At 42.3% G+C, this 20,336-nt stretch overlaps 1 protein-coding gene across 1 annotated transcript in view; it reads left to right on the top strand.

Annotated features, from left to right (window-relative positions):
- LTK (leukocyte receptor tyrosine kinase) overlaps window positions 1-20,336 on the top strand; it is a 110,025-nt gene that overhangs the window by 60,285 nt on the left and 29,404 nt on the right. The window contains exons 3-10 of the mRNA XM_075425833.1: window positions 109-264; window positions 901-1,123; window positions 8,012-8,151; window positions 10,083-10,220; window positions 11,123-11,275; window positions 12,362-12,462; window positions 14,327-14,493; window positions 17,876-17,970. Coding sequence (XP_075281948.1) covers window positions 109-264; window positions 901-1,123; window positions 8,012-8,151; window positions 10,083-10,220; window positions 11,123-11,275; window positions 12,362-12,462; window positions 14,327-14,493; window positions 17,876-17,970 — 1,173 coding nt within the window. The remainder of the gene's footprint in view (window positions 1-108; window positions 265-900; window positions 1,124-8,011; window positions 8,152-10,082; window positions 10,221-11,122; window positions 11,276-12,361; window positions 12,463-14,326; window positions 14,494-17,875; window positions 17,971-20,336) is intronic.

Raw genomic sequence — 20,336 nt, 5'->3', positions numbered from 1 at the left:
GGCAGAGATAGCCCCCATACACTGCACATCTGCTCATTTGTGTGCCTGCATCACCCTACCCCTTGAACTGCGGAAGGCCTCAATGAAACCTTTGGTTTCTCATAACAGAAATCTCTTGTATCATCGGCTCAAGCTGTTCATGGGTGACGTCTACAGACAATTTTGGAAAACCGGACTGGGAGTTATCTTCAGTTGGTGCCCTGGTGTCTCAGGAAAGGCAGCAGCTGCTTCTGGAAAACAGTTCCTCCCGTGGAGATGTTGAAGGTAGGCAGAGTTGCAGTTCCCCTTGAATGGACATCGGCTTTCTCCCAGCACCAGTAGCAGCTGTGGGTGGCAGCAACAGGCTGAGACCTCAGGCACATGTCAGTAAAAATACTGCCATGAGCTGGTTCTGGCACACAACTTGTAAGTGCGCTGTCAGTGCCTGAGAGTCATTAAGAACCATTCAGTGTAAGTGCACTGCCTGAGTTGTGTATTGATGTAGCCTGTATACAGCCAGCCCCTGTATATACTCCATTTGTATCTCACTGTTTTAGCATAAGCTACTTTTGCTTACTGAGACTGGATTTTGCTTAGGAAACTCAACCCTTTACAAGCCAGGGCTGGCTCCACGTCTGCTGTTTGATTGCAAAGTCTATGGCTTTTGTTTAGTTGGATGTCTTTACTCCGCTTTTTTTGGTTTCTTGTCTTCTCATTCTTCCTATCACTGCTTTACGTATTTCCCTCACTTTTGCTTTGTTCTCCGTTCTCTACTTTCTGCTACTCTTGGGGTTTTGTGCACAGTCCTCCCTTTTCTTCTCATGATTCCTTTCTTCAAGCTCCTTATCCATTTTCCTCTTATTAAATCTTTCTTCCATCCACACTGTATGTCTCTTCTTTTTTATTTTTTTTCCCTCACAGGGGACATTTTCCTCCTGAACACCAGTAGACTCCCAGATAGATGTGAGTTCAGCCTGCATAGCCCCATCCTGCCTGGGAGCTTGGACTCTTGCTTGCTGGAACTGGCCATATATTCACAGGATGCTGTTCTTCTCCTCCAGAGGTTCACAGTTGAAATCAGATATGTGGAGACAAACAGAAATATAATAATTTCTCTGAGAGTTGGCCATGAGGAGGATGCTGGGTAAGACAATCAATTTGCAGCTGTTTAGACTTTGAATTGCAGGGTAGGATGGAGTCCCTCCAGGCCTCTATTTGTCAGTGTCTTCACACTTCTTGAGGTCATTGCTGCAGAAAATTAAGGTAGAACTGCCAGGAGTGAAGCATGCAGCTTCCTGACAGGACGTCTGTAACAGACCCAGGTTTTGTGTATCCCCTTTGCAAAGAACACACTTGTATAGAACGCTGACTCTCTGACTGATGCCAGGACTATAGCTGTAAAATGCACTCAGTCCAAAGATTGCCTCGGCAACATGACTGATATCTCTAAGTGTTCAGAGAGCCCTATCATTGTTACAAGGCTCACATTTCTCATTTTGAGGTAGGGTTAACTTTACCACTTCTGTAATTTCCTCCTTCTCTCTGCTAAGTTCAGGACCATCCTCTTGTGCTTCATTTGTAGAGGTCAGTGGAGGGAAAAACAGAGGATAGAAGTGAGAAGAGAGGAAGACAAAAAAAGAAAGTGCAGCAAACCTGGATCTTGTCCTGTATTCCCTTCTCTTTGATCTTCCCAATGTTTTCTTCCCAATGTTTTAGTTTTTCATTCCTGCGCATAGCAGAATGCACTAAGGAGGAGAAATGGGCAAAGAGAATGAATCACAACAGGAAAAGAAGCAGAAAAGTCCACGTTGTCTGATTTTGCCATTTTCCATGTGCTTGTTTTTCCTTTGCTGCAATCTGCCTTGTAAGAACCTGGGTCAGACACAGAACAGAGCTTTTTATTTCCATCACCTGACTGACTCCCATGGAGAACTTAAGCAATAGATCCCAGTTCTTGTTTTCTTTGAATTCTTTGGCACTCCTCAGGCTGCCATGGAGATCTGTAGCCAAGGCTCCTGGTCAGCCAAAGATAGCAGTTTGACTAAAAAGACATATTTATTTTCTTTCAGTTCCCTCCTGGTTGTAGCGATTGCTCACTTTCTTCCTGGCTACTCCTTCCCCGTCTTCTTGCCAATTTCACAAGGAATCTGTTGCATTTCTTGGGATCAGTTTCTAATGCCCTTTTTTACCTATAACTACCCTTGCTGCTTTGAGTATTTGACAAGCCTCTGCAACTGCTGCCACATCTTCATTCCCCTATATAAATTCATAAAATACCTTTTTGATATACCTAGCTGCCCAGACCAGGCTTTGATAACAATCACTGCAGCCCCTATGGAATGGATCATAGATATTGTTTACCAGATTATTTGAGCACTGCAAAGCAATTCTACGTGAAATCAAGATTATAATCTCTCTCTGAAAGTGATGGCATTTAGATTTATCAGAATGGAGTTAGCTTTACTGGAAATCGGCATAGACATGGGTCTTACTTTTTCTTAGTGAGTGAGATGAAGCACTGGTAAGGTCAAAGGGTCTGGTATTAAAGTTTTAAAGATGGCAAGTGACCAAGTCCTGTTTTGAATCAAGACAGAAAGGAGGGGAAGGAACAGAGACAGAGTTAGGAACCATGTCAGGTGAAATACCCTTCCTTTTCCCCCTCTTTACAGGGAAACTATTTAAAATCTCTGCACAATTTCAGAAAAATCTGAGCGTGCAGGCAGAGCAAAATTTGTTTCTAACACAGTGATTGAGCTGCTCCTTACTAGGCAGGTAGTCTGAAATGAGCATTAGCTACATGATTAAGATTTTAACAGCACTGGTTGTTAAGAAGAGAGACCATCCTGAAGCATTCCTGCTTTCCAGGGTCTTTCCACAGAGAGTGGAAGTTCAGAGCAGAACAAGGAGGACAATGAGGAAATGAACTTGAGATAGATGCGTATGCGTATTATGTAGTTTAACCATTGACAGTTACTACCAAGGGGTTGTCTTGAGCTCAGAGTAGAAAATCAGATATAGAAAAAAAGGCTAGGTGTCACTTTTTCAGATAGTCAGGCACTCCAGAAAATCCTGCTTCAGTCCCTTCTATCACCCCTTAATTCCAGGATCAAGCTATACATCATCATAAATTCCAGCTGCACCAGACCACTTCAGTGAACTCTTCTCTATCTGGACCTAGAGATCTCCTCCTTGTGGTGTTTTCTCCTTCAGAATCCACTAGCTACACATTCCCAAAGGCTTAGATATGTATCACACAGGAGAGAAAGTTGCTGTCCTGTCCACCTCAGTAACTACTAGGATTTATCATTAAATCGGTAGTGTTGAAGCTGCCACTCATCTATTCACACATGTACCTTAGTGAAAGAATAAAGAAACAGATGGAGCTTCAGACACTGCGTCCTTTGAACAGGTAGGGCAAAGTCACAGTATTTATTGTTATATACCACATCTACAGGGCATGGATGGTCTGAGTTATTACTGTTAGAGGGAGAACCACTGAGGGAGTGTGGTGCTTGAAACCCTATATATTTACAAAAATATATAAAATCGTATTTCTCATCTCAGTAGAGCTCAAATGTCAAGAGCCTGTAGCTTAGCTTGCAAGTCCAAGCCTTCTTCATCTGGCACTTTGCTCAGAAACCTGTCTTCACTTGCTCAGGGTTATTACAGTGCTTATTCAGGTCACATCTAATGTCTTTTTAACTATTTTGGTTATGCCACCTCTTCCCTCTTTACCATGCAGACCCAGAAACAGTCATGGCTGAAAATTCCTGTGAGTCCTGTGTGCTTTTGTTTTGAATGGTTTCACATGCTTATGTTTTTTGTTGACCACAATTATTTCAGTGTTTTCAGCCAAAACTGTTTAAGTAAGGAGCTAGGTTCTTTCAACTCTAACTACTTGCACTTCAGTGAAAATTAAAACACATCACTTTGGGGCAGGGATTATCTTCTCCCTTTCCATGGTCAATAAGCCAGTTGATTTTGTTCTGTTTTCTTTAAGAAATATAAGGCACTAGCTGTGATTGTCTTGGGGGGTCAAAAAGCAAGAAGTTCACAGCCGTGTGCACACATGGGTTTTTTAATTAGCCAACCTCACAAAACAATTTTTGCTCAGCTTTTGTGTCTCTCCCCCTTTTTTCGGGGGTGGCGATGCTAAAATATCCTGCCAGCTTCAGAGATGCTTGTAGAAACTTACTATCTTTCACACTTCTTTTCTACTAATGTGGGTGGTTTTATCCACAAAAGTTATTTAACTTCTACTATTGTACATGGAAACATTGCCATGTAGCTAATCTGAACAGGTAGAAACACATATGGTTATTTGGGATTCATAAATTAGGTGTCCGGCTACATAAGCTTTTGAAAGGGAGTAGTTTGGTAAGCGTGCTCAGAAAATGCCTTATATGTACTGACAACATTGCGCACAGCCATTTTGATTAAAAAATGCAGATAGAAAAGGAGACACTGTCCAGCTATTATGTAAGACTACGATTTTTGAACACTAATCTGTGACTATGATTTACTGCCCCTCATGCTTTGGTTGAAATTGCATCTAAAAACAGCACTGGGTCAAATAAGAACCCTGTAATGTACTGGTGAAGGCAAGAGGGGTAGGCTTATGTTCTGCTGTTTGATCTATTTCCTTTAAAGTCCAATGGCCAGAACTGGATGTTTGTGAATACTTGCAGGTAACAACTTCCCGTATGTAGCAGAGTACTGAAAAGCTGCTCGTTTGTACATTCACTGATTGAGCCTGGAAGCATTTAGCATACATATGTTTGTGCAATAACTCGTGCTGTGAGTTCCCCTAATTCAGAAAAGGTTTGAGTTTTCCTGTTCAGCTTTATTGAATTTTTCACCCTTAATGAAGAAATTGTGGTTCTTTAATATTAAGATAGTCTTTCTTAAAATTAATGGTCAGTTACCTTTGTTGGATAGGGAAAGGCATGGCATAGAAAGGATTGGCAAGGAAAGGGAGGAAAACTGTTGCTCAGCAAAGGAGATTGAGAGGCTAATGAAAATCAGAAGTTGAAAATACAAATCAAAAATTGAAATTATAGTTTTGTAGGGTAAATCTTGAATTCTCTTGCTTTAAGCATCAGGTTACTTGCAACTCCAAACTGTCTACCCATGCAAATTTCTCAAAATTGTGTCAGACTGATAGCCCTTCCATATGTACAGATCAATTTTAACATCTCTGTTTAGAAGAAGAGTAATATTACCTTGTTACTTGAGATCTGGTTTGACATAAAATCATTAGTAAAGGTATTGCCAAGCTTGGCTTATCTGGAAGCTTGCTGCAATGATCCATCTTCTGCTAGATCGACAATCGGCTTCGTTCCTGATTCCATTAAGAAAATTAAACCGGCTCTGACCAGCCTGTTTGGATAGTGGGCCCAAGCAAAGAAGGTGTAATTATTTACAGCATTAGAAATCTTGCTGCAGTTGGATCTTAGGGTGTAGGCTTTCTCTGAAGGGGAATACCCTGATGATGGTGAGGATCTGTGCACAGAATTCTTCTGGGTGATGCAAAGCTACTTGTCATTTTTGCTGTCTCTGGATGCTCGCCAGCTTTTTCTGTGGTGTTACAAATAGAGTCAAATTTCAATAGTAGAGATATTTTAGTGCAGAACTAGAATGTTTCATGAGACCTTAGGGCTCTGACTCAGAAGAGCTGCCAGTTCACACAAGTACTGGTTTAAGATAGTGGCTTTGCTCTTCTACCAGCTTTCCCAGCAGAGACGGCAGAATGGACATTGTGTCCTTCTCAGTCATGACGTTTCAGAAGTTGGTTTATTGACTTAAATCATGAGTGGTTTTCATTTGTTTTGATATACCAGGCTATAAATGTCAAGTTCCAGAGTGTCTGGCTCATAAACCACGTAGGACTAAGGTGCAGCAGCTGAACTAGTCATTGTTTTCAGCTGCGGGGCAGTAATCTCTTTAGTTGCTGCCACTAACTGTAGCACTGGTGGTGAATCAGAGGCTGTGTGCTATGAGTTCCTGCACTCAGGGGTGTGATAACGCTGGTGATACTGTGATTTCAGCCCAGGGATGCGTTGTAACTTGGTGGAGGCACTACAGCTATGTCTCAGTGCTTGGAAGGTCTAGTATGCTTAATAGATAAATTCAAAAGATTTAAAGACTGTCCTTACCTTCAGTGGCTCCTTGAACCAATTTGATCAAGGCCCATTGATTTTTTGTGACCAACAGGATGCAACAGAGTGATGAACAAATCTGTGTCACGTAACAGCAGTGATTCAGTTCTGGCTCAGTGCTGAATGCTCTTGGATGTTGTGCCACTTTGTGGTGGGGGAGATATATTTATAAGAGTATTTATAAGATGTATTTATAAGTGTAGGACGTTCCTGAAGCTGCACTGTAATACAAAATGAAAACAAAGCAGTCGTTCTCCTTTGTTGGGTAATAGAGATGGTGCAGGTGTGGTCCAGGGCTGGAGATTTCTGAAGCTGTATTAAATTATATTGAATGATAGAATATGATGGGACAGGAAACAAAAGAAATAGGGTCATCTTGATAAGATGAGTTCAACTTCAGCTGAGTTTGGGTATCTGTAGGTATTTATGTATGTGTACAATGGTGAGAGTGGAAGAAGGGGCTACCATACAAGAGATTGTAAGAAACATTCACCAGAAAAAGGTATATAGTTTGTTTGTGGAGGGAGGAAAGAGTTAGGTAACTAATTGGTGGCAAACTAAAGTGGAGAGGGTGATAAACAATTCAAGTCGCTTTGGATTTTTTGCAAGCTGAAAATCAGGTGGTCAGTGATTTTCACATTGTGTTCAGTAGAGATGCATTTGTTGTCCAGGAGCCTTCTAGTGCGTTTTTGGTTGAAGACGAGGGCTAGATGATCACTTCATGGCAGCTAAAGGCATTTCCAAAACGAAAAAGTAATACTAGGAGTAGACCATGAGCAACGCATCTTGACATTGTGGCCTGGCTTCCTTATCATCCCAATAGCGCTGACTTAAAGTCACTTGTCCAGGGTGTCCCCGGCAACATCAGCAGCATGTAGGGTATGGGTAAATTTACTTCTGTCTGGTGTTCTTTTCAAAAAGAGCTTAGAGTAAGGATTCTTTTGTTACTATCCTTGCTACAACCCCTTTACAAAATAATAACATAAAATTCTCACTGTATTTTATTGTCTTGTTAACATGAAGTAGAAGGATATTTAAAAAAATTTTTTTAAGAATCTTGCTGGATTTTTTTTAATGACATCTGGACACTCTGATTTCCATCAGACTGACATGAATGAGGTACTTTGAAAATTCCTATTTGGTATCTTTCTCTAGCTCTCGATGCCTAACAACCATCTTTAAAATTAGAGTGCATGGGACCTCTGTCTTTCTCTGAACTGCCACAAAGTGCTGCACAGTTGAGAAACCTTTGCTGTGTAGGTGCTATGGCATTTGTTCTGTGGTGAAGTCTAAATTGGCAGAACAATCTGCATTTTCTGGAACACTGCTTTTCTTCTTCCCTTGTTTTGTGGGTTCACTCTAGCTTGTTGAGCTGGGAGATTAGATAGATAATACACAGAAAAAGGTTCTCACACTTGACACAACCAAGAAACACTCAGGACCAGACATTTACTTCCAGAACATACAATGTCAGTGTTAGCTCGAGGAGATCCAGAGACTTTTGCATCTGCTTGGTTGATCGGTACTTGCAAAAGTGAACAGAACACAACCAAACATGTGGAAGGCACACATAGGGGTGTGTGTCCAGAACTGGTGACAACTGAAGCGCCATTTTAATTGAAGAATCATTGGGAATGGTTAGATCTTCTCATCATTAGCAATAGGATCTGCAGCAAAGATAACGGATTATGAGCTTGGTTGGCTGAACATCACTTGCTTTATACTAACACCTGTTTGTTATGTTGGAGTTTACATTTGTTGATCTACTCCCTGTGTGAATACTATTACTTATGTTCTACAGAATCTTTATGCTAGAGACTCCATGAATTCCAGTATGCTGTGTGTATGTCTGATAGATCTTTCTTGCCTTCTAGGATGAAATGGAAATACCTGATGGCCCAGATTGGCCGAGTAGAAAGACCGTTTAGAATCACCTTGCTGTATTCAAACTGTGGAGCACAAGAGGTTGGAGTACTGGCAGTGGGCTCCTTGCAACTCAGGAACTGCTTTCACGGTATGTTGCAATACAGTCAGGTTTGGAATAACCAGATGCAGTCAAAAAAGAGAGCAGCATTCTCACCAGAGTTGATGAGTGTGTGATCAGGGGGTTGGTCAGATGGGAGATAAGTGAAAGCTGAGTCTCGTCTGGGCTTTCTAGCAGTGCCTGCCTGTCGAGGGTCGTATTTGCATGTGTTTTATGTGTGTGCATGCATGTTTACATGCTCCAAAGGCAAGGTTGAAGCTCAGAATTATAGAACTGATTTAAGTGATCGTCTCTGCTTTTCGGATTTGTTTTGCTTGATCTTTGTATGAGGAAACAACAGGGCTTATGCTGCATCCAGCAACAGGGATGGAAAAGTCTTTGCCTAGGTTATTTTAGCATTTCATATTTTTCTTTCTTAAATAATGAAGAACAGAAGACCACTCTGTGTCACCAAATCCTTTTCCATACTGGGGCTCTATCTTCCAAATCTATAAAGAAAAGAAATATTGATCTGCACTCCATGGGGTCTGTTTGCTACTGCCAGGCTCAGAACTGCTGTCTAAAATGAAAATAATTGGAATGTAACTATTTTCTCCAAATTACTGAGTGCTCAGCTCAGAAATCCTTTGTTTTACCTGGCACTTACAGTCCTGTTGTGAATGTTGTGCAAATGATCCTCAGTAGCTGTGCAGAACCCTGCTAATATCATTTAGGCTTCTTGGAAGTACAAGAGCCTGTCGGCACAGACAGCCTGCAGGTTGGAGACAGGATCGTCTGCACTTCCTGGTTTTCATACATTAATATAATGCTATTGCCTCCGTTTTGCAGACACTGTAGAAATGGCTTCGAATGTAGTGTAAAAAGCTTCAAATATAAAAAGAGAATACTAGTTTGACAGAGCTGTTTCATAATATATCATGAGACTGGTTTTGATCGTATTAGAGATTTAATTTTATTGCAGTTATTAATCTTTTAATTTGATGAATATTATACTTTTAATGCAATAGTTTTTTTGACAGTCATGGAGTTTTGAGGGGATGCATACAACCTGGAGCACTATGCTAAACACCCCCAAGCAGTGCCTAAATAGTCTGATGCAGATACCCAGCGCAACACAAGGCCATGAAGAAATACTATTTCAGATTGTGTATCTGGATTGCTGCAGAGGGGTCCTTTTCTCCTGCTTCTGGAGTTGGTTCATTTACTTCCTTCTTCTGTGCAAAGCTCTGCTAAAGGGGAGTAGATCCAGAAGAGACCTACACAGATCTGCAGGTCCGTAACAGACCAGTGCGCACACACATCCACAGGACAGACTGGGCACATTAAGAGTCAAGCTTTTGGGAAATATCAGACTTAAATATTGTGTTCAGCCTTGATGCTGGGTACCTGTGCAGTCAGTCAAATGCTCCTGGAGTATAGCTGACTAGACTAGCTAGCATGCGTGAGTAAAGCTCCTGCACAGTGAGTCAGCTTGCTGGGGAAGCAGCTCTTTTCACGGGCTGGATGCCGCAGAGTTGGCCCAGAAATGTGTCAGCAGCATGAGTGTTAGTTAAACGTGAGTCTCCGTAGGGCATAGCAATGTGTCCATCAGGACTTCCAGCAGCAGGGTGTCATGCAGCATGCCACGGCTCCTTAGCAGGTGCACCGTCACATGCGCAGAGCTGAGGAGTACATTGCAGTAGGAAACTACAAGGTCCTTTGTAGAGAAAGAAAAGTGATTATCAAAAGATAGCACAGACACAGCAGAAGACAGTGCATGAGAGAGAAAGGAGCAATAAATTTGGTCTCCAGGAAAGCTGAAGTGATCTGCAGGTATCTCCTGCTGGATAGAAACCTACATGGTAAAAAGCAGAGGTGAGTATCATTTATCACCCAAAGGACATGCTCTGAGGTCCTACATGTGCAGGGCCATACACATTCTGCCAGCTCATCTCTGGGCTTTTTTCTCTTTTTTCCTTTAGATAAAGAAAACCAAGATCTTTCTATCTATGAGAAAAGCTCCACCTTTCCCTGCCTTCAGGGAGGCTGTGTCAGCCACCTACAAATCTGTGAATTCCTCAGTGATTGCCCTGCCAATGAATGGGAAGGAGTGAGGTGTGGTATGTGCGTGCCATGGCACTTTGTGGGAACCTTCATCCCATTAGAAGAAATAATTTAGAATGAAAAACAAGTTAAATTGATGCCATCTCTAGATTAATTCAGTATTTTGCCTCTTGAATGAAGTTAGCCTATCTACATGAATTGGATACCAAGATTCTCTTTGAATATTCACCCTATATAGGATAAAATGGATTTGGCTTTCTTGTTCCGGTGTGTTTTTTTAAATATTGCAGTAAGGAGCTCAATGACCTGCCTTTCATAGTTGCTGCTACTTCAGATAGATGTCTGCAGCTGGGTGAGAAATTCCTTCTGGACTCAAGGTCTGAACCTCCCTTCAGTGGAAGGTGCTGATCATCTTTCTAGTGCCAGCCACCAGCACGATCAGTCATAAATCTGTCCCTCCAAGATCCCAGTTGAGAGCTCGTCTCACACATCACGACAGAGAAATCCCCTGACTCAGTATGTGTGATGCTAGGAAGCATCATTTAGCTTTGTTGCAAGTACAGTGGCAGAGATCTAAAATAATCTGTATATTGGCCTGCCTTTAACTGAAACACAGAAAACTTTGTGATGCCTGTAATTTCATATACAGCAAGGCCTTTACAAACATATGGCAGTGATTTACCATTCTTTAGATTGTGGGAGCTGCAGTTTTTCACAGTGTCTAGAGCAGGACAGCATTGCAAAGCCTCAAATAGCTCAAGAAGCAAAGTGTTGGCTTTCTAATCGTGACTTTGGAAATAAACACATGAGACCAATTAATATTTTGACATTGAAAAACTTTGCAGCAGAAGTTGGGTAGCTTAGACAACCACAGTGAATTTTGACTTTTGCTGCTCTTTGTGTTCTTCCATAATCAAGTTTCTCCTGTTTTCCTGCTTTTTCTCATTCTGCATTGCAGACAGTCTCCCAGAGGGCTCGCATTGCTCTTTTGAAGACGGTTCATGTGGCTGGACACTGAATGAAACTGCAGCATCTGCTTGGTCCATTCGGGGCTTTACTGAAATGATTCAAGAGGACTCATTTGTAGGGTCTACCTTGCAAGCTACTAGAGGTAGGTTCCCCATACTTCTCTATCACTCTCTCTGTGTATGCATATGTGTGTATGTATACATATAATAGCCTTGAATTTAGTTTTTTTGAATTGGTTTAAAAATTTTAGCACCATTATTATTTATAATAACTTCAAAAGTAACTGAAATTAGCTTTTGGACATGGTTCAAAACTCTATATGAAAGAAGTTCTGCAACCAAGTTAACATGAAGCTGTTGAAGACTAGGACGACTCTTCACCTTTAAAAAAATTATGTTCTCTTTTGTTTATATGCACTTCTTACCTCCTCCTTCCTCTTATGAGCTATGCAATTGCAGAGCACTTCAGCACCAACGTGATAGCTGCTGCATCATAAAGTAAAAAATGCCCAACAGAACTAGGCAGCTTATAGAAACAAATCCTTTGGAAACCCTTGCCAGACTATACCAGTGGGTTAGGAAGAGCATCACATGTAAGCATATCCCAAGACCAAGGGATCATACACATTCTGTGCTGTAGAATAATACAATAAAATAGATCAGGTGATTCCCAGAACTGTCAGCTTGGTGAATATGGAGGAGGAAGCCAGACCCTAACATGTTCAGGTTGAAAGTCACGAGTGTTCAGCACAGGTGAGTCTTGCCCTCACAATTCCTTGTCAAAATGAAGGTTGTCCATAAGAGCTTCCTGTTTGTCTCTTGAGAGCATCTATAAAGTGTCCCTGGGAACAAAGACTACAAACAAACTCTTCCAGCCCAGTGTTTGTCTCAGCAAGAGTCATTGATGCTAAAGGTGTAAGAATTAGGGCTGCTCAGGAGCTCACTGTAGATTGGTGTGAGCCCCTGTATGGGAACACACTTGAGTGGTGTCTGAGGTTTATGCACTCGTGTTCCAGGAAAGGGTTTGGGGTGTTGACTTGTGTGCTGCTGAAATCTACTGGAGTGCTTATTGCATCCAACTTAACTGCCTCACTAGCACATTTGCCCTGAAGTCACGCTTGTCATCTTACTTACACTGTGCTTCAGCACAAAGATGTTAAATTATTGCAAGAAAGTATGAAAAAGGAAAACATCGTCTTGTCTTTCCTGACTCATTTTTCTGCTCACAGGACACTTCCTCTACCTGCGAGCAGACAGCAATCAGACAAGCAGTGTGGCCAAGGCCTACAGTACCAGCTTGCCAGCCAGCATTGCCATGGACGGCTTCCAGGTATATCACTCTGTCTTAGCACCTTTGTGGAGTTAATCATCAGGCTGCAGGCACTGTTTGCACAGTATGCCCATACTCCTGTGCCTCTGCACACTCTGCGAAAAAGCAGAAGAGCTGACTATACGACCTACTTGTTGAACACTGGAAAGATGTGAGGTTCACCCCCAGTAAGTGAAAGCAGGAGCCCTAAATCAACTCCTTGGTATGGAAAGCTTCCCAGCCTAGCTGTACTGACTATTCCTCTGAAGGGGACTCAGCACCTGAACTGTGTGAGGTGGCCTTGGTTTGTAGGAATGGAGCAGGCTTTCTGAGCTGTTGAGACATTCAGTATACTTGCTGCTGCAGCTTCGGTTCCTAAATTCTGCAATGCTTTTGTTAACAAACTTAACAGTTTCACTACAACAGGAGTGTGAAGTTAGTAGGCATTAGATTTTTCAGCAATAGATGAAGATAATAAACTTCTGTTCGCATTCTTCAGAAATTTCAAAAGGTGAAGGCAACCTGGTGTGGATAAAATCACATAACCTGCCTTCAGCCCAGATCTCTACAAAGGATAAGGGGAACTGCAAGATGTTGGAATTAAAAATATTAAATAATATTGCATTCATAACACGAAAATTAAATGGCAGGTTAGAGCTGGAGTCCAACCCTGCCAGAGGAAAACAGAAAGCTTTGAAGCCTCCTGATTAGAGCTGGCAAAAGTAAATAGTGCAGGTGCCAGAAATGTAATTATAGCGTTTATATTTATAAATCCAGGTCAAGTTTGCTGGGTACTTCCAACAAAACAAAATGTACTTGGACCTAGGTTCGCAAAATCAGGAGGAGAAGGAACAGTAACTGTTAGTTACGATATACAGGTCACAGGAGGTGTGGACCCATTCTCTTCTCCACTGGCCCACATTTGAACCCACATTTGATCCCACATTTCAGGAGCAAGGAACTTCCTGTGGTTGTTCTCTGCAGCGCATGCGTGTTTGTGCTCCCTTTCCTGCTGGTGCTCTCTGTAAAACAAGGAGCCGTTGAGCACTCGAAGTACTGGTGGAAATAGCAGTTCTCTCTTGGTCTGTGGCAAAGCAGAAGTGGTTGCCCTAAAAAAAGAGGAACGGCTCCTGCTTCAAAATATTCTTTGGCCTTATAATTAGGTTGCTCACTTGTCATATGGGTGCTATGGTCCAGACAGTGTGTATGACTTGGAGAAAGTAAATGGATTGAGGTTTTCTGCCTCTGGAGGTAGCCTAATTCCTCATTTCAAGGGCATTTGGGGTAGGGCAGCTCTTCCCTCGGAGTGCTTTTCTGCCCCATATAGTGCCTGGGTATAGACGGAGCCATATCAGTGCAACACAGTAACCCGGGCTGTTACAATGGGAATGCTTAGAAGATTCAAACTGTGGTTCAAACCCTTTCACAGGAATCTTTAAGCTGGTGAGAACACTGAAGAGGGATGTGTTCAGGACTGTTTTCCTGCAGTAACCTAACTCTAGTAGAAGCATTTCATGATAAAGCATTTCTTGGGTTTAAGCCTGTGTTCCTCTGCTTTACTACTTTTTGCTTGTGAAGGAGATAACAAGGAAACCAGTGTGCTCTCACCCAGATGGTGTCTGAGGCTGTGGATATTGTCATCAGTGGTTGGAGAACAGCTGCCCAACAGGAGTGTCAGTCAGGGACTCCATCAGGAAAAGTCTGTGCTAGGAACAGTGATGAATCATACACAAGCAATGGGGGCCGTAGTGGTGTGTGTGGTTAAACAGTTTGACCCAGGATCAAAGGTTTGATGTCTCAGTCCCCATGGAGGAGAGAAGTGAGTAACTTTCCCTTTTTGTCACAGGATACCTTTCTTTCTTTTTCTCTTCTTCCTCTATTACAGATCCAATTCTCAGTGCATGTTTTTGGCAGCTACAATGGTACCATCTCCTTCTCTGTCAGGGAAGAGATAAAGGGAGCTCAAATCACCTTGCCCATGTGGGAAAGAGCAGGGAGCTGGAGTGACCACTGGTTTCTCATCACCTTACCAATGCCAGTGCTTCAGACCCGGTAAGAGCTCCACTGGCAGCATCCAGGGTCATCCCTAGAGATGTAGTAAGTCGTTACTGTTCTTGTTGTGAGACATCACTTGCTTGCCTTTATCCAGGGCCATTTCTACTGAAGAAAAAAATAAAAATGCAGGAGTACTGCAATTCTGTTTGTGGAGGAAATATTGTCATATGTGTATATCTTCACGTCCAGCTTAGCACAAGCCCATACTGTGTATCTACACTTACAAGCAGCCTTAAACAGTCCTTAGGTATTGGGAGTAGCAAGTATCTGTGCTAGAAACATTTTACCAACCTGAGAAAGCCAGTATATTAACAGTTGCAAAGTGCTCCCAGCAAGGAAAGAGCTATATTAGCGTAGGTACGCTTTGTACTCGCACAGTAAATACAGCCATGTGAATCAAACGAGTGATAAAACCACAGTTTAGCCAATACAACTGTCTAGCCTAGGATCTATATCAGTGCAGCCTAGGCACTTGGAGATCATTCATTGCCACATCACTGATGCAACAATCTCAGGAAAAGACCATTGCCGAAATCAGGCTTGCACCAAAGTTTTCTTTAGTTTTCTTTACTTGACTTTAGTAAAGTCAGGTATTTCTCCTCCCTCACCCAATGTCATTGGATCTCAAGCCATGTAGCTAGTGTTGGCAGATGGTTATTTTTCACTACACAAATGATTTTTAAATGGCTCCAATCTGTTTTTTGTGTCTTGCTCATGAAGGTCTGTTTCACATGACACTTAAGACAAAAAAAAATCATGAAGTCTATACAGTGCCTGTTATAAATGGAAATATATCTACTTAATATTGGCAATAAATAATGTCTCAGAACTCCATGGATTAGAAGGTCTGAGGGGATTCCTTTTAACTTAAAATATTCTCTGCATCTTTGTGTGAAAGGCTCAGGAGTTTGGGTCTGGAAGTGATAGCATTTCAGACCCAAGCAGCAGTAAAACTCAGAGAATGTTATTCCACCCTATTTCTAGTTCGATTTCACTATTACTTTTGGTCTCATCATTATCATGTGTTCACCATACGCACCTTTGCTATGAATTACTCCTTTGGGATAGGATAGGTCTGCATGCTGGCAGTGTATTTAATATTCTTCCAGCTTTCCTTGGTAATGTAAACTCCAGCAATGCTGTGCTTAGCGAATTTTTTAGTATAGAGTTTGGGCTGGCATGTCATTTTCCTGTATCCTTAATCTTCAGGAAACTCCTGTCCTTCTCTTGCTGCATGAAAGGGCTATATTTTCCCCTGGTTCCCTGAAGGCCTGATAGCCAATAGTGAAGTGGGTGGGAAGGGACAGATCGCACAATGAGAAGGCAGACATGAATTGCAACACCAATAGTTGCTGTAGCAGGACATGAGCGGCTTCGTGGGGACAGAGGTGGAGAAGCCGTAGCGGATAGGAAGAGGAGGCCATGGAGGGAATATACTAGTAGTTTTTAGCAACAGCTTCCTCCAGTGAATTTATTTCTTAGGAGAGAAGGAAGACAAACTACAGTTTGCTGATCAGCCTCCCAGCTGGGCATCTAGCTACTTGGAAAACTGCTCCTGGTGATCGGCTGGAAAATTCACTCACTTGGTTCACACACACAGGGAAAAAGGCTGATATAAGAAGAAAATCAGACAGGCAGAAGACCAGACATCAGAGAGCTGGAGAGTGAAAAATGCTAGAGTCAGCAAAATGAGCTCAATGAGCAGGAACACTGGAAATCCCTCTAGCTAACACAGCACAGAGTTCAGAAGGCAAATTCCTTCCCTTTTTCTGAAGTTATGAGGAAGGGGAGACACAGCTCAGAGCTTATGAGATGTCTGTTCTCATGCACTGGGGGAGGGTGATCATTCCCCAGGCTTCCACTTGTATTCAGCTGGAGCAGATATCTATCTTGTAGCGCAGTGCCATGGACCCTTTCCTGCTCTGACTCCACGGACCAGATGCAGCAGATAGGCCTGATGAAGGGTACACTGCCATGTGGGCACTTAAGTACGGGGTAGGCTGTGGTGCTGTATCAATGGCTGTGGGTCCTGAAAGTGCCCTAGTCCTGGGCTCAGGGAGATGTCACTTTCTCTTCCATCAAATGCCTGGGGCAATTACTGTCTTGTGTCAGTGGACTTACGTACAAGGTCTGAAAATGCAGAAGTATTGCTAAACCTGCTAATAAAGTGGCAGGTTTCTGTAGGAAAAATTCTCCTGCTGATATCGTAGGTAAGAAAGTGGTCATTCAAGAGACCCTTGATTTGCATTTGCTGCACCAACACTTACTCCCAGAACACTCAGATCCTATAGGTGTGAATGCTTTCATTTAAGCACAAGGGACCTTTCTTGAATTGGAATAAAAGCTGCTTATCCCTAAAGATTTTGATGCAGCTATGCAACATTATATTAACTGTGGATTTGGACCAACATTTGGCTGGTGGGTGGAATATGCACACATACTTTATTGCCACTAATCTAGAACAAGTGTGTTGCTAGGCTGAATGATTAATGTATTAGGCAGGTCAGTGCTTGATCTCTCATAAATCATCATTGAGTTTCGCCAGTGACAGCAGTAGAGGTCCTCTCCGTATGCTTATAATAAGCTCTAAATGGACTGGACGTCAGACATCTGTTTATTTCTGAAATCTAATGAAAAACAATTCAGTCCTATCCATTAGAAGGAGATCCATTAGAAGGAGATCCTTCAGCCCATTTTCTTTCCTCCTTGTGAATCCAGAACATGGCAACACACATGGGACATGACAGACCTCCTAGGTAATCAGCTGAACACCTGGTCATGGTGGAAAAAGATGAGACAGCCCGGAAAGCAAACACTTCATGGAGTTATGGCTGAAATTTAAAATGTCCTGACCTTCAGCTGAAATAAACTCATGTCACCTTGTAGAATTACTTTGGCTAAGGATCAGGCCCAAGATTCCTGTCTGTTTGGATATTGTTGTTCTGTTTTGTTTTTGTTCTGGCTGTCGCCTTGGGGATGGAAAGGAGGAGATTATTTTTTCCCTTCCCTTTTGCACACGTCTGATTCCCTGACTGTTTATAGCAATTGAATAAGGATGATTGTCTGTGTACAACTATTAGTGAGGGGCAGTAGCTTGTGTTTCTACATGTGTGTAGAGATAGCAGGGGAAGTAGGGCTCTCATTCTTGTTCTCCATGAAATGTGGCATTATATGAATGTTTGTTGGTCCTTACAAACTGTTGATGTGTGGGTAAGGTTTCTAACAAGCCCTTTTGGCTGCTCAGCAGGGCTTGTCCAGAGGAAACATTCTATATAGTGATGATCATGATTCGACGATAAGGGAACATTGTATTTTTAGCGTTTTTTTTCCCTCCTGCACCTTTGCCTGCCTTCTCTAAAACTTATTTCTTATTGCAAAGGTTTCAACTGCAACTCCTGGCAACCTGGGGTTGGAATTCCCAAGCTGACATTGCTATCGACAATATTACGTTTGGACTGAACTGTTCCGCTGACGGTGAGCCACAAATGTCACAGAATCCTGTAAAGAATTTGGGTAGTGTAATCTAGCTTTTACAGCACAATGCTATTTTATCTCAGACCTACTGAAGATTGCAAGTAGAGGCAATTTTGCAGTGTGTCGAAGTCTTCTAGTGCTCTTTTTTTCTCTAATCTGGGATATCCCGTATCACATAGTTGAGACCTGTGTCTTGGCAAGAAACACTAGACTTATTCCTTAGCCCCTAAGTGGAAGAATTACATCACGCTGCTCTTCACCAGTCCTTGCTGACCTATGCACCCTGGCAATTGATAGCTGAAGGGAATTTATTGAAATCAAAGAGGGAAGTCACCATATTTTAGTGGAAGAAAGGAAGAAAATGAAAGAATAAAGTGACTGTACAACAGTAAAGTTTAGATTATTGCAACAAGTTTGTTTTACCCTGCAAGGGGGTACGTCAGCTGTTACTGCCACATAGATGACAGACGTGCTTTCCTTTGCTTCATTACTGCGAATGTGACTGACGACAATGTATTCCACTGAATAGAGGAAAGAGGTTGGATACTTGAACCACTTGCAAATATTAGAAACTGCCTTCTTTTTGTCACTGAAGAAAAGACCTATATGCTCTGTTGTAAAAGAACTGGTGAATATGCAGCACTTAAATTTTCACTGCTGTTGCAGACAAAATGTGTGTCAGTGGTCCTGTACCACTCTTCGTGGATCACCACACCCAGTGTGTCAGCATTTAGGGTAATATCATGTCCCTGCAGAGGCTAGCTGTGGCCTAACATAACATGTGGGAAAGCTTATGTCAAAACAGACATGTTGAAAGTTCATCGACAGCAGCCCCTTTTCCCTCCCGCCTTTGATTGAGTCTCCTGTTCTCTGTCCCTTTGCTCTATGGGCACTGAAACCACCCTTCTATAAAATGCTGAGCATGCACATTTTCATTTGAAATTAGGAGGAAGAGATGTTCCTTGATGGTAATATCACTTGTTCATTCCAATTCCGTAACATTCCTAGCTCCCAAACACTTGGGGATCTCCATGCTAACACTTTGTTTTGAAATTTTTTGAGGAAACTGAAGGGAGTCATTCCAGATGCTCTTGTGCCAGCTGACGTGCACCGAACTGCTGGAGTTTACTGCCCTCCTGAGAGCAAATACAGCCTCCAGTTTACCTGCAGACTTTTTGCTGGCTCTGGTGTAGGGATGGATCCTTTGGAAAATAGGTAGGGCCTAAATGCCGCTGCAGCAATGTTGTCAGAGCTTGTCCATTAGACCGTGCAATTACTCCTCATTTTCAATTAGGATAAATTGCAGTGATGTCCAGGAGCAGCTGGCACTTACCCCATCTGAAGGTAGACCCAGAGATGTGTGACTCATGCAGAAGACAGACATCATGAAGGAAACATGTTTCTCAGAAGCCTTGCACTTGCCACTGTTCCTTGAATCCTCTTTGCAAACTGACATTTTCTCGCTTCTGAAAGCAACCCCATTGCATTTTTCTTCTCGTGACTTTAATTCAGTTAGGTTGCAGAGAAGCCCAGCAGCTCTGCTGTATTTTCAGTAATGGAATTATTTCTCCCTGGCAAGGAGAGGTTTCAGATGTCAGAGATGGAGCTGATTAAGATCCAAGCAGTGAATTCTTTGCATGAGGGCAGCAGGAAGGATGTGTGGCAGGAAGGAAGAATTTCCTGCTTGCCAGGATGTAAATATTATTTTCTGCATCTATTTCAATCCTGTAGTTCAATTGCGCTATGAAACTCAGTGCAGACTTTGAAAGCACTGCTTGTCTGTATGCAAGCTGGGAAAGAAGGTAAGGTTTTTCCATATAGCTCAAAACTGAGAGGAAAGATTCAGTAAGATATAGGAGGAAAACAAGTGGGTAGTGAGGGACATCAATAAGGATAAAAACAAAGAGACCATTCTTTGGATGGTAGCTCCTGGGCAGTGACAGATATTTTCCATATGAAAAAAGTGAGAAAATCACCTCCTGGTTCATACAATTACCTTGCGTAAGACGGTGTGACAGTCCAGATGACAAGGGTCTGGTATGTTGTGAGGACTTTTAGGGGACAGGCATAAAGATGTTTTATCATTTTAGTTAATTAGTGCTTTCATAGGAGGAGGTCTGAATTTTGAGTGTCTAAATACGAAAACATGGGCTGGCATGGCAAATACAGTGCTGATTGTTACCCTCCTCAGTGCTTATGTGGTCTCTGCTTTTACTATTACCTTTTGATGCTCTAAGCATTATATTGCTCCAATTAAGATCGCAGGTCTGTGGTCTGTCAAAGTGCCCTCTACTGCCCTGCCCTAGGGAATACATTCTGTTCTGTGCATAATTTATAATTTCCCAGAAGACTGGTTTATAAACGGC

The sequence above is a fragment of the Opisthocomus hoazin genome, chromosome 7, assembly GCF_030867145.1.
Source record: "Opisthocomus hoazin isolate bOpiHoa1 chromosome 7, bOpiHoa1.hap1, whole genome shotgun sequence".
In the NCBI taxonomy this organism is placed as follows: domain Eukaryota; kingdom Metazoa; phylum Chordata; class Aves; order Opisthocomiformes; family Opisthocomidae; genus Opisthocomus; species Opisthocomus hoazin.
The sequence above is the reverse complement of the archived record's forward strand: the minus strand, read 5'-3'. Positions and strand labels throughout refer to the sequence as shown.